Source organism: Sylvia atricapilla, chromosome 6 (assembly GCF_009819655.1).
Source record: "Sylvia atricapilla isolate bSylAtr1 chromosome 6, bSylAtr1.pri, whole genome shotgun sequence".
Lineage (NCBI taxonomy): Eukaryota > Metazoa > Chordata > Aves > Passeriformes > Sylviidae > Sylvia > Sylvia atricapilla.
In genome coordinates, this window is record NC_089145.1 from 23983567 (window position 1) to 23996223 (window position 12657).

The window sequence follows — 12657 nt, forward strand, 5'->3', positions numbered from 1 at the left end:
AAGTGAAATGATAGTCTGAAGGTGACATGAGCATCTGAACATGATAATTAGCAGTGTTTATGGGTGAGATGTGCAGGCTGTGGACAAACTTGGTGAGTATTGTTTGTTTGTCCTTTACTAAAAACAGAAAATACAAATTAGCTTTATCATGAGATTGTAAAGATAACGTGAACTGTAGGAGAGATACCATGATATCTAAATGGTCAGTTAATGCCAGTGTGAGCTGGGGTTATTACTGTCACCCTTCCAGCTTTGTGGGTTTTTTCCCAGACCAACTCTACTGTCTCTGTGTGGGCAGGAAAGACTGTTTTACTGAAGTTCTAGAAGTTTGAGCTCTTTAGTATGCTGCTAGTTATATGGAAGAACAAGTGAAAAAAGTACCTGTTTTCTTGCACAAATATTCCTTCCCCTGCCTTTGTTAGTTTCCTGATTTCAGAATAATGTAAGGTTGCTAGAGCCCTATATTCTTCTTCACTGAGAGTTGGTGGGCGAGAAAAATGATGCCTTGTGCTTTCTCTTCTTGCAATAAATAATAGAGGTCACTCCCTGCTGCTGAGTTTCCCCCAGTGCTTTGGAAAGCTGGACATGTACCTGCAGCCCTCGGCAAACTTGCAGAAAGGCATAAGCTGCTCTTTTTTTTCTTGGCCTGAATTTAAATATGCAGCAATGACTGTAGCAGACTAAAAGGAATTTCTTTTCCCCATGTTCTTCTTGTAGCAGCTTGGCTTGCAAACTAGGCAGGTATAGAAATAACTCCTCAAATATCTTAATGGTATTTTCCCGTTTGAACCACTGCCCTTCTTCCACCCTTCTTCTAAGTCCAGGCCTAGCAATGATGAGTTCACCTATAAAAGAAATGGGTAAAGTTTGTTCCTCTGCAGTCTCCAGGCAACAGAAACTTTGTTTCCTACAAGTGTCTTTTATATGGGAGCTGTTCTTGAATTTCACCTGCTGCAGTGTGGCAGCAAGAAAGCTTACTGAATTTGAATTAAAGTGATGTTTTAGTGAGAATGGAAAAGGTATATGCTTCCAAACTGGCTTTTGTTTTTACTTCTATTGAGATCTATGGTTGGGTGGGGTTTTGGGGTTTTTTGGTGGTGGTTTTGTGTGTGTGTATGTGTATGGGGTCTTTTTATTGGGTTATGTGGGGGGTTTTGTGGGTAGATGGGTGTTGGTTGTGTTGGGCAGGTTTTTTTGTGGGGTTGTTTGTTTTTTGGAGGAATGCTTATATGAGGTGACTGTATACCAAAGATCTTTTATAAACACAAATTGCTTAGAAGTTTAAAGACAGCTGACTTCAAACAGATAGCTATTTGAGCATACCATAAAACGTATCAGTTCTCAACTTTCCTACAGAGAGGGAAGAAGTGTGAATAGCTTCTCTCTCTTGAAAGCCATCCTTTGTCAGGATGTCTGTCTCCTCTGCTGTCTGCACATACTTTTCCTGCAGCCACCTGATCCAGCTGCTGCAGGTTGGGCAGCATGTCCAGACAAGCTCGCTTGACCAGGTACAGTTGCTGCTGTTTCTGTTTTTTCACCTGTGTGCCTTGAGTTCGAGTAATTGTGTTCTGTCTAGGGGGTGATACTCAGCTTACAATTAATGGAGGTCTGTGACATGCTTAAACTCTCTAGCAGTGATTTTTAGAGCTTATAGTCTGGCTTCAGGTAAGTCACATTAAAACAGTGTCTAAGTTTCAATTAGGTTTTGGTTTTTGCCAAGAAACAAGTTTTGGGCAGGCTCTCAGACCTTCTGTTTTCAGGCCTGCTTGCTCATCTAAAAGTTCTCTGTAGCTTTCTTCACTGTGGGGAAGAGCTGGAGATGTTGGCAGTGTAGTATGCCTTTTTATTTGTAATGCAACCCTGTAATTTTAAGATATGCATTCAATTTACATATACTTCGTGTGTGCGCTCACTCTTCATGCTCTTTAGAAATGCTCACAGCATGGTGTGTCTGAGGACAAAGTGCTCTTTTCCAATTATTTGCTCCTTATTACAGAATCTGTGCTGAAGAACTTGCAGTAGGGCAGCATTCATCTGATCTGTGGGCCTAGAGCAAGAGGAGAGAGGGAGACCTGTGATCTGACTCAGTAATACAACTGTAACCAAAATACTAATGGCTCTGGATTTCTCCAGTTGAGCTGTTCTGGCCTGTTGAATAGCTAACATGCATTTTAAACATCTTCCACATACATATTTAACTGATTGCACCAAATGGCTGTTTGTGTGGTGATGTAAGTGACCTCCTCCCTTGCTCTTCTTGAGAAAGCACCTGCTGAAGGCTGTAAATAAACAGAGTTCATTATCTGCCAGGAAACTGACTCATTTTTCTGCTTGAAATGCATTAGTATGAAATCATTCTCCTGCCTTCTTGAAGTGGGTAGGCTGGACTAAGTGACTGAACTACCCTGCCAGTCATCTATTGACCTGACTTTATTACTCCAGTGTGAACAAGAGCGTTTTAAAGGAATTACTTGATTTGTGATGAGACCTCTGTTTTCATGGCCTTAGAAACCTATGGAAATAACAGTATGGCTTCTGTCCCCTCAAGAAAGACACCTCCTCTTCAATTCCCTGTGGAGAAACACAAGTTGTATGTAATTATCCCAGAAGCTGACGCAGATCTGCGTGTGTGGGTAAGCAGAGATTTCTGCTGTCCACAGAGTCTGTGGTATTGGGAACTCCCAGAGCAAGGTGAATTTGAAGCAGACATACAGATGAAGGTAGGCAGAAGAGCCCTTAGCAGAGTAAAGCTGTCTGCAGGTTGAGGGATTTCAGTGTGTTGGCTATGTTCTGGCCTTGCTTTTAAACTTTGTGATAACTAGAAACCCATACTCTCTAGCTGAATTTCTGGTATAATGGCATGTTGTTAAGGGTCTTGGTGGAGAAATGTGATGTCTGTCTTCAGCTTGGCACGGATGCCTGCTTCATCCTGAGCACTGGTGTGAAACTGCCACTGTAGACCAAAATAGCATGTGCCGTAGCTTGAACTGATTTTAATTTTTTCTCCCCTCCCGTCCCTAAAGCTTTGCCCCTGCAAAGTGGAAGTGCAAGATCTTTCATTGTTCTTTTCATCTTGGAGTTATTGCCAAAACTAATCAATGCTGCTTGCTATAGCTGGTCTTGACCTTTTAATGTCTGTCATGGATGTGTGTTTCCTCTTGCTTGTCGAAATAATGAACTAATCATTCCCCAGATGCTCTATGATGAGGACCTCTCCATAATGCTCATTCATCTTTTATTCTGATGCATGGCCTTTTTCAGCAGGTGAAGTAATAGATTAGCAGTGCAGCCTTGAGTCTTCTTAAAATAATCTGTCACTTTCTGTAAAGCCACACGCTTTCCCTGTGATGAGCTCTAAAGTTGCCGTGTAGCTCCTGCAGTATCAGGTGGTAAATGGAAATTGGAGTTCCTAGTCCAAGAGCAGAGGTGCAGTAACAGCACAATTCATCATGTGGTATTGCTTTCTAGTTAAATTGAAGTAAGTTTAAAGAGTTAATTAACAATGTTTTTCTTGAAACTCTGCTCCCTATCTTGTAATTAGGCAAACTCAATTCCCAATGCTCATTTCTGCTCTTCAGACTCTTACTGACATGTCCTTGTTTTGTTGTAATTGTGCTCTTTTTCTCTGCACTCCTTCCCGTCTTGGGTGATGACCTTATGTGCTGTCTCTTTTCTGACTGAGAAATTCTTACAGTTTGTTTTCTACAGAATTCTTGCCCAGAATCAGGGAAGGGGAAACCATCATTTTCTGTGATAACTTCTGCCTTATATCAGACCTGCTCCTCTGAACAACTCTGTACCTCCAGCTGGGAAGGATGTCTTCTCTGTCCCTAGTTGCACCTTCAGAGTTAACACAGATTCTTTCCCACAAACAGGCCAAAGTGTTCTACAAAGGCTGTGTTGGGAACTTGTCTCTGATCACATATTACATCTCTGCTTTCCCTCAAAAAAGGAAATTATTTTGTAAAGGTTGCTCATTGTATGGAATACCTTAAAATAAAAAGGTGATGGAAAGGATGCCTAACAGGGTTTGGATAGAAAGACAGCCTCCAGCTCTAGGATGAGTTGTTTGGCACAGATGAACAAGGGGATGGAGGAGCTAACTCAGAACTGTAAAAGTGACAGTTGAGGTTTTAATGAGTAGTGATAATTTCAGGTTATTTATGTCTTTTAGATGGTTATAACTATCTTAAGAAAAGCTCGATCCTTTTGTTTGACTGTATTTTTTTTCTTAATCATCTGTTTCTGACCTGTCTTAATCCAGTCTTCATGCCAGGCTAAATATGTCTAACCATAACCATGTGAAAGCTGAAGCAGTCTAGAAATGTTAGCTTAGAGGTATCAGAGCAGATTATGTTAAGAACTTAATTTTAGAAATCACTTTTTCAGGCGGTCTTTAGAACTGCATACTGATTGCTTTTTTATTTTAAGCTTGAATATGGAACTGGTGAAGAGCAATAGTGCTTTTCTGTTTGACAAGGACTACAAAACTTTTATGGAAAATGAAGCTGTGGAACAAAATGCTTGATGATTTCTGCTTACGTGATTTCAATTTGCTTTTTGAAAGTAGGCAACACAATACAGATGTCTGGAATTATTTTTTCCTATTCTTCTGAGAAAAGGGAAAGAAAGAATATCTAAGCCAGTGGATTGGGTTGTTTGAGATTTTTATTTAAAATAGTTTGCTAGTGCTCTGTCAAGGCTATAAATGATCTCCAAGAATTAATTTGGTTTGTTAACCGTTAATTGAGGTCAAGGTTTGAGGGAGGGTATTTTATTATTGGACAGCTGAAGAACATTCAGCTGTTTTCAGGCTTTAGCTTTCTTATCTTTAGGTTATGCATTGCCTGGCTGTAAGAGGAAGAAGATTGAAGGGAATATAGTTTTAAACTGTTGCTATTCTTTACCTTCTTATGAGAAGCCACAGGAGCACATTCACAGGCATGAGTGCTTAGGGGAACTGAGTGCTGGCTGTAAATTGGAGGGCTGAAAAAGGGATGTAATATGTAGTGTGATAATCTTCACCTCCAAATGGGCAGTATGCAATATAGAAGTCTTTTCAGGGAACACATAAAACCAGGGGAGGAAAGTCAGAGGCTGCCAAGAGTCATCAATATACTTTTCCTTCTAAGGACAACTAGGAATTTTCTGTTTTCAGCTCTCCTCATAGCTGAAGGCTGGGAGTAGGGGAGGGGTAGGTGTGATTGCTGTCCTTAAAGAGTGCTTCATTTTACTGGTTTTCCCTGGTTGTTGCTGTAGAGCAGCTTTGGAGGATGGCAGCTGACTGAACACCCTTTTGATTCTAAGGAAACAACCTCAATGCTGTTTGTTAACACCTCCCTTTTGGATGGGGAGGAAAACCCTTCCCTCAGTGTCTCTTGGAGTAGCGTTACTCAGTAACGCTCATGCTGTGACAGCAAATCTAAGATTTGGTGTAGGGATTGCATATCCTTTAACTATTACTGAAGTTAATTTTGCTGCAGTTAAGTATCTTGTCAAAGCCTGCTGAGATGAATCGCTCTTTCCCAAAAGCTTTTTGGGGTGATCCTCAACCCCCTGGGGAGAATGGGGGTATAGTCCAATGGCTGATGTGCTATGAGGAGATTGCTTCATAAACTTTTTTCCCCTTGAACTTCAATTTCTGGCATTCAGTTTCATTCCTGAAAAATCTTCCTCTTCTGCTTGTAATATCTTGTATCTGTGCACTCTTTCTCTCTCCCTTGTCTAGAGGCATTCTGTAACTTGGAGTCTGCTTCCTTTACCCCCTTGCTAGTGATTGCTGCAGGCCTGAGTTAACAGAGCAAGTGCAGAGCAGCAGTTCCAGAGCTATTGATGTCTGACAGAAAGTGAGCCCAATCTCAATCAGAGAGTTGAGATTTCAATGCTGCTGAACAGAGGCAATTTATATCTTGTAGTAGTTTTATTGAAAAAAAATAAACCAAATAAAAACTACAATCCCCCTCCTCCTAGTTTAGCAAGCTGGGACAGAAGCATCACTCAGGGTGAGCAGAGTTAATCTTCATCATTTGCAGGATTGACAACCTGGAGGATGATAATGTGTGAATTTTTTTTTTTCCTGGTGAGCGGGGGAAGAGAGTAGAAATTGCAGTTTCTCTGCTAATTGTACTTTAGATGTCATTTGTGACAATTTCATATTGTCTAGACAGAGATAGTGGAGCAATTGCTTCCATAGAGCCTAGTGTTAGCCTGTTATATATCTGGATAGCAAAAATGGGGGATGTTGAAGAGGAGGAGGAGGTTGCTGTAAGCTGCAGAAAGGATTCAGGAGTCAAGCATGATCTGCTGAAATGTTTCAAAAGGAGATGCAAGCAATATGCATTTCTGTTCTCTCTTTTCATGCTTCTCGGCTGGAAACATAAATGTTTAGTGGCTAGCTGTTTACTGCAACAGAGCTACTTCTCTTCATCCATGGATTGTGTTTGTTCTCCTTAGCAGAATTACTCCCAATCTTAGGTTTACTGTGGACTACCTTTCACCTTGGGTTTACTGAAAGCAAACAGTCTGTGTGTCTTTTGGATTTCGAGTGCCAGAAGCTATGAGTGTGACACCTAGGACTTGGCAGAGTGCAGCATGACTTACTTGAAGAATATTTATCTGCACCTTTTTGAGGGACAGTAGATTACATTACCAGTGACACAGATGACACACTTTGAGGATTATAGCAGTGTATTATTGAACCCATTTGTAAGTACTAAATGCATTTGGATTTGTAACTTTGGGTCTCAAAGGCTAAGTCTAGAATGAGTTAGTTAAAAATGGATTTTAATTGTGCTTAGTACTCTGCCTCAGTACAGATATTGTTATTCTCTGGAGCATTAAGCACAGAGATGGTCTGTCTGGATCTCATGAGATTGCTTATTTCCTTGTTTCGAAATTTTTTCAAATTCTATGCATGTGTATTTTTATCCCTCTGTTCATTGCTCTGTGATCTGAGAGGGCACAGTTGTAGGATGATTAACGTCTAGTAATCAGACTTAAAATCAACTCTAGCTTTTAGCCGTTACTGTTAACTGAATTAATTATCTTTGTCCACATGATCTGAATCTGTGTGCCTCAGTGTGAGGTAGTGCAGGAGCTGGAATTGATCTTGGAAGACTCTTGCTGGAAAGGCCATTTTAACTGACACCAACTGGCACCAACTCAGACAGTGCAAGCTCAGTGGGGGTTCTGGGGAATGTATTTAACAGTTTGTAATCCTTTTTTTTTTACGACCCAGTAACTACTGGTCTTCCAAGGGAACCCATCTGGTGAAGCTCCTGATGCAGCAGCTTTTGTTGCTGCATGGGATGGAGTTGCAGCCTGTTCAGGTAATGTCACAGGGCTGTTGAAGCCCAGATGAAGTCTCTGTACCTGGACACTTTGCCATCCTGTGCCTCAGGCAACTGTTGATTACTAAAGTAACCCATAGCCATTCTTATCTGAGGTGCCAAGTACCTGCTATAGCAAGAGTCTTCAAATATTTCTTTCAAGGATCTTTTGCAGTGTAGTGGTGAGAATTACAGATCCCCGAAAGTGCTGTTCCCAAGCCAGAGAGTCTCCTGGCAAACCCACACCAAGTTACAATGATGTGTGCCCTGCTCCTGCACCCTTGTGGTGTCCTCTGCTTAGTATAGGTTTTGATTTCTTTCAGCATAGCTGCTGGATGCTTTCTGAAGGTGATGCCTCAAAGTCAATGATCATCCTAGGCAGTTGCCAGTTTTTCCAAAGGTGAGAAGACAAATACGGGTGGAGAATGCCACGAGACTTCTTTCTAACTGGTTTTGCTAGGCCATGCACTGTGTACTGGTCATCTTCCCTTGTGGCTTTGATTTTACTATGCCACTTCATGGACAGGTCCTGAAAGTCTGGGGAAGGTGGGATGTGTAGTGTGTAGGCACCAAGACTTTTGATAGGGGTGAGTTTGATGATGATTTGTGTGTACATGTTATCAGAACACCATAGGCATGGCTCACATTAGGAGGAAGCTGTTTCTAGGTTTGTTATCCTGCTAGAATATGCATACTCTGGAAACTCTCCTTGACTAAGTCCAGTAAGCAGGCAGGTTGTTCCATCAGGGTGGCAGCTTTGGCATATCCAAGTTGCCCGCAAAATGCTGGTTTTGGAGCAGCTTAGAAAAGCAGATTTCTCAAAAGCGTGTTGGTATTGCAGTGGCAGCAACCTAGTCTCTGAACTCTGAGCCAGTGGTTTAGAAGGGACCAGCTGCCTGAGTAGGTAGATTATCCCTTCTGCTGATTTTAATCTGTCTACCTTTCCCCTAGAAGGAATTAAAGCAGTTTATATGTGATGCAAGTAATAGGTGTACCTGTATACCTCACAGGTATAGGGCTTCAGGTCTACCTTGTAAAGCTGTAGCAATGTTTGTTCTGGATTGGCTGCTTTTTGCACATATTGATATGTAGTTGGAGCAGAATGGAAGGGTTAGGTAAGACAGGATTGAAGTATCATGACTTTCTGGGTAGCCAAGGGATTCATAATATCTAGCAGTATTGAATGTTAGAGCTTTTGACTCAATAACCTGGGAACCAGAGGAATTAATTAATCTCAAAGTTCAAGAGGTTTAATAACTGTTCTTGGGTAAGACAAATGGTTGCTGAACAACCATTGTGCTAGAAAGGACAAGATTTCTTGCCTTATGCATAGTGTCATTGCTTTGCAGCAAGTACTGAGTTTCTCAAGCTGACACAGACCTTTCCAGCTGGGAAACTGAAGCAATCTCTCACTATTTTCTGAATTCTAGATCTTTAATGTAAAATTGAATTTTTTTTTTTTTTTTTTTTTTTTTATTGCTGGGAGACAGAAAAATTTTTCTTGAGATCCTGATGGGTAGGCTGCTGCTTAGAAAAAATATGTCTCATTTGCAATTCCACTGTCTTTATATGGCTAGAAATGGGAAGCTGGTTGTGGATTTTATCCTTCTTCCTGCTTCCTGTGTTGATACTTGCTGTCCTGCACTGCAAAGGCTAATGGATTATTGTGAGTGTGGGGCTAAGACTAAAAGATTCAAATCTTTCTCGAGAGCTGTGTGTGTGAGTGAGCAGAAGAGATTTCTTAACCTCTTTCATTAAGTTACAGACTGGAAAACAAAATTTAACAGGAATTCTGGGGTAGAAAAACTTGAAAGGGAACTCAGCAATCTTATAAACTATGAGAGCTGGTTTTTCCACTTCCTATACCTGCCCCAAATCATCTCTCTTGTGTTAATTTAATGGCTGCAACAGGCCATGAGTCAGTCTTGAAACAGTGCTGTCCTCTGATTTATGACAGAAGCTAGACAGAGGTGCATCTAGAAGCCAGGGTGGGGGACATGTTCCTGCTATATACTTTTGACTCTGCTGCCTTCATGACTCAGTCTCACTTCTCATATTTTCAGGCTATCTGACTGCATTTGCATACAGTTACTTCTTGAGTGAATATTTGGTATCTCTCCCTGTGGCTGATTACAATATAGAGGAAAAGAACATTTTTAGTTTTTGTAGTTGAAAACCTCTCTTTCAGAGCCTTGAGACTAAGATTCAAGATCTTACTATGAGTAGACACCAGTGGTGCCCTTAAAGTCCACATGCTCCCATATGTTCTTTGTCCTCTGGCCCATTCCATATGTAGCCACCTTTGAGTAGGTAAGAATCTGACAAATAGCCAAGGCAGTGGTAGTGTTTGTAGACCTGACAAATTGGGATGGGTTGTCTCCAGAGAAGTGACATCTGCATCTTTCTCTTGGAACTTGGATGCGGGTATGGGACCATTCTTCTTCCTTACCTGAGGTGTTCTTTCTCCTGTGCAATGGGAATATAAAACTTTGAATACCTGTGTGGTGAAAACATTTATGGCATCAGTGAGTGGTTCAGTATGTTGCAGAATTCTCTGCACTAGTGATAGAAATAGTCTTGAGAGGTTTCAGAAAGTAGGTCACATATAGGAGGGATGTTCCTGAATGGTCTTTGATGTTGTAATTTGTTTTTCCTTTCTAGAAGGTTGCTGGAGTCTTCCCTCATTTCGTTATCTCGCTATGATGGAGCAGGATCACGGGAACATCCAATCTACCCAGATCCAGCCAGGTAAGATCAAAATGCAGTCTAAAGGAATTTAAGTTCTGTATGCAAAAGCATAACTTCAGTATAACTCACTGAAACCTCTGGCAACGGTTCTAATATTGGGCTTATGTCCTTCCTAATGACTTGCCATGGGGAAGGAGAGCAGAACAAGTGGGCAGATGCTGTTAAGTCTGGTAGGAAATGAGGAAAACAGGAAGGAATTACTGTTGAAGTAAACACATAAGAATCCATGAAATCATTTGGGATGGAGAACACTAGGTGGCAAACAGGTCCAACAGTAAATGAGCTATATTAAAATTTTAAAAATCTCTTGAAGAAGAATGAATTAAAAAACAAATAGTCTATTCAGGAGAAAGAACAAATGCAGTAAAGGCAGTTAGGAGCTGGTGTGAGCAGACAACGTGCTTGGAAGCATGAATTGTCTCCGTAAATGTATCTGTACAAGAGAGAGCATAGCCAGAAGGTTATGTATACTTAACTAAGAACAAAATACTGACAATTATTTTTGAAGAGTCATGAATCATTGACATTAGACATAGAAACACCTGTAGTGCTGCTTAATCTTCAAAAGAGGTGGGAGTGTTTCAGAGGACTAGAAAAAGCAAATGTGGCAGTTATCGAAAATGGAAAGAAATTATCTTTGCAGTTTCTATTTAGTGTATTAAGAAAGCAACAGATGGGATAATGTGACCCAAAGACTCTGTCAGAAGAAATGATAGAATCGTGAACAGCAAGCAGCTTTGGAAACTTTCAAAGAATAAATCATGACAAATAAGCTTTCTTTAGATGGGTTTAGGAAAGCTATGAATGAGGAAATTTAGTATGTGTAAAATATATCTGATTTAGCCTTCTGGGGAACCTCTTGCATAGCTGCATGAATTGAAGGCTACTAGGATTTATCATAAAGAAGAGTACAAGAATACCACTGAAAATTAAGTCTTGAGTTGCTGAAGGAGTTTTGGGGGAGGGCGGGGGTATTTATCTTGTTTTTTTCATCATTAACCACAAAATCTGCATTTTTATACAGGTGATACTCTTAAATACAAGTTCTGACATAAACAGCTGTGTTGCAAAGTGGCCAGGTGGTATAATTGTGTTGGTAAATAACTCCTTGCTAACTGTCTCTGTAAATCAAACCTTGTAGAGGTGAAATCTTGTATTTGACTTTCTTCCATTTATTATGAAGAAAGTTGCCTTATAAAGATAAATCAGAGGCTTAGGAATTATGTAAATGTAAGTGTAGTGAAGTGAAAGTAAGGTGGAGTGTGCTGCCTATATACAAGATCCTTGGGAAATCAGCCTAGGTGACTGCTGAAGGTCTTGGCAACTGTGTGTCAGAAATGCTGATAAATGTAAAAGCTTCTAAATAGCGGTTGGTTAAATGGCAGGTAAAGGGATTGATTTACCTGGAAAGATGAAGATTATATTCTGCAAATGTTACTTTAAAACTGTTACTACATTCAGGTTAATTTTTGAGTGCCAAAAGCTGCTATATTGCTGGAAGTGCACCGTTCCTTGTTTCTGGAATGCATTGTCCAAAGCAGGCAGATTGACAGAGCAGAGATTTTAAGAACTGATTCTAGCTCTCTAGAAGCTGCCTTTTGAAAAGGAAAAGGAGGGCCTGCCTAGGTCCCTTTCTGTCAGGTGTCTGCTATGATGAAGCTCAATAAAATGTATGAAAAGCGATCAATGCCTGAGACATTTCCTAGCATAAGGGGCACGGTAAAAAATATTTTTCTACTTGAAGCCATTTTAGAACTGATAGAGTGCTCTCCATGTGACAGTTCAAGTGGTTTTAGGCTGTGGTAGAAGCTATAGTATCTTGAGTTTACAAGGAGCCTTGGAAGAAAAGTCCAGTCTCAAAACTCTTCTGAGAGGGTTAATTTGTTCCAGGAAATATCACTGTCCTTTTCAGAGGATGAGATTCATAGAGACGTGATCAATACCAGCTGGAAGATTGAGTGGGATAGGAGTAGAGTCTTCCTCCATAAACCTTACTGATGTGCTGGGCTAGTAGCATATTTTTAACTCTCCCTTTAACTAGTTAGAAATTTGAAAAGTGATTAAAAGGAGTGTTACTGCATTTTGGAGGGTTTTTTGTAGCATCGTAAGTTCCAAATGTGAATTCATGTCTTCATGACTTCATAAATAACATGACTTCATAAATAACAAAGTGAAAAAGTGAAACAAAGGTGAAAGAAATACATCTAGATCTATTAATAAACATCTATATATGTCTCTGTATGTTTATGTGTTTTAAATGTATATTAAATATGTATACCTCTCTAAGACCAAGCTGTCTGCAATGGAGTATTTTTAAAGAGTACATAAACTACACGATCTGAAAAATTTATTTTTGAGAGCGCGTGTATGTGTTAGTTTTGTTTCTGCTTTGCTGTCTGTAATGGTGCTATGTTTGAATAACCTAGGTCAGCAGTGAGGCGGGGAGAACATTTTTTGAAGTTCTCTCAGATTTAGAATGAACATTTTGGTGTAGACTGCAGCAGTATTTCTCAGTGGCCTTGCTGAACTTCACTAAGGTCAGCTTGGCTCTTCTGTCATTCTCCACAGTTTCCATATGTAC

At 40.3% G+C, this 12657-nt stretch overlaps 2 protein-coding genes across 9 annotated transcripts in view; both read left to right on the forward strand.

Moving 5' to 3' along the window:
* Window positions 1–12657, forward strand: part of PHF21A (PHD finger protein 21A) — a 508751-nt gene that overhangs the window by 83583 nt on the left and 412511 nt on the right. The gene's annotated exons all lie outside the window — the stretch shown is intronic.
* The window catches only part of AMBRA1 (autophagy and beclin 1 regulator 1), a 125284-nt gene that overhangs the window by 22973 nt on the left and 89654 nt on the right, over window positions 1–12657 (forward strand). For 7 of the 8 annotated variants that reach the window (XM_066321161.1, XM_066321166.1, XM_066321169.1 and 4 more), the window contains one exon: window positions 9990–10076. In XM_066321161.1, coding sequence (XP_066177258.1) covers window positions 9990–10076 — 87 coding nt within the window. The remainder of the gene's footprint in view (window positions 1–9989; window positions 10077–12657) is intronic. The other variant, XM_066321167.1, reaches the window with a different exon arrangement.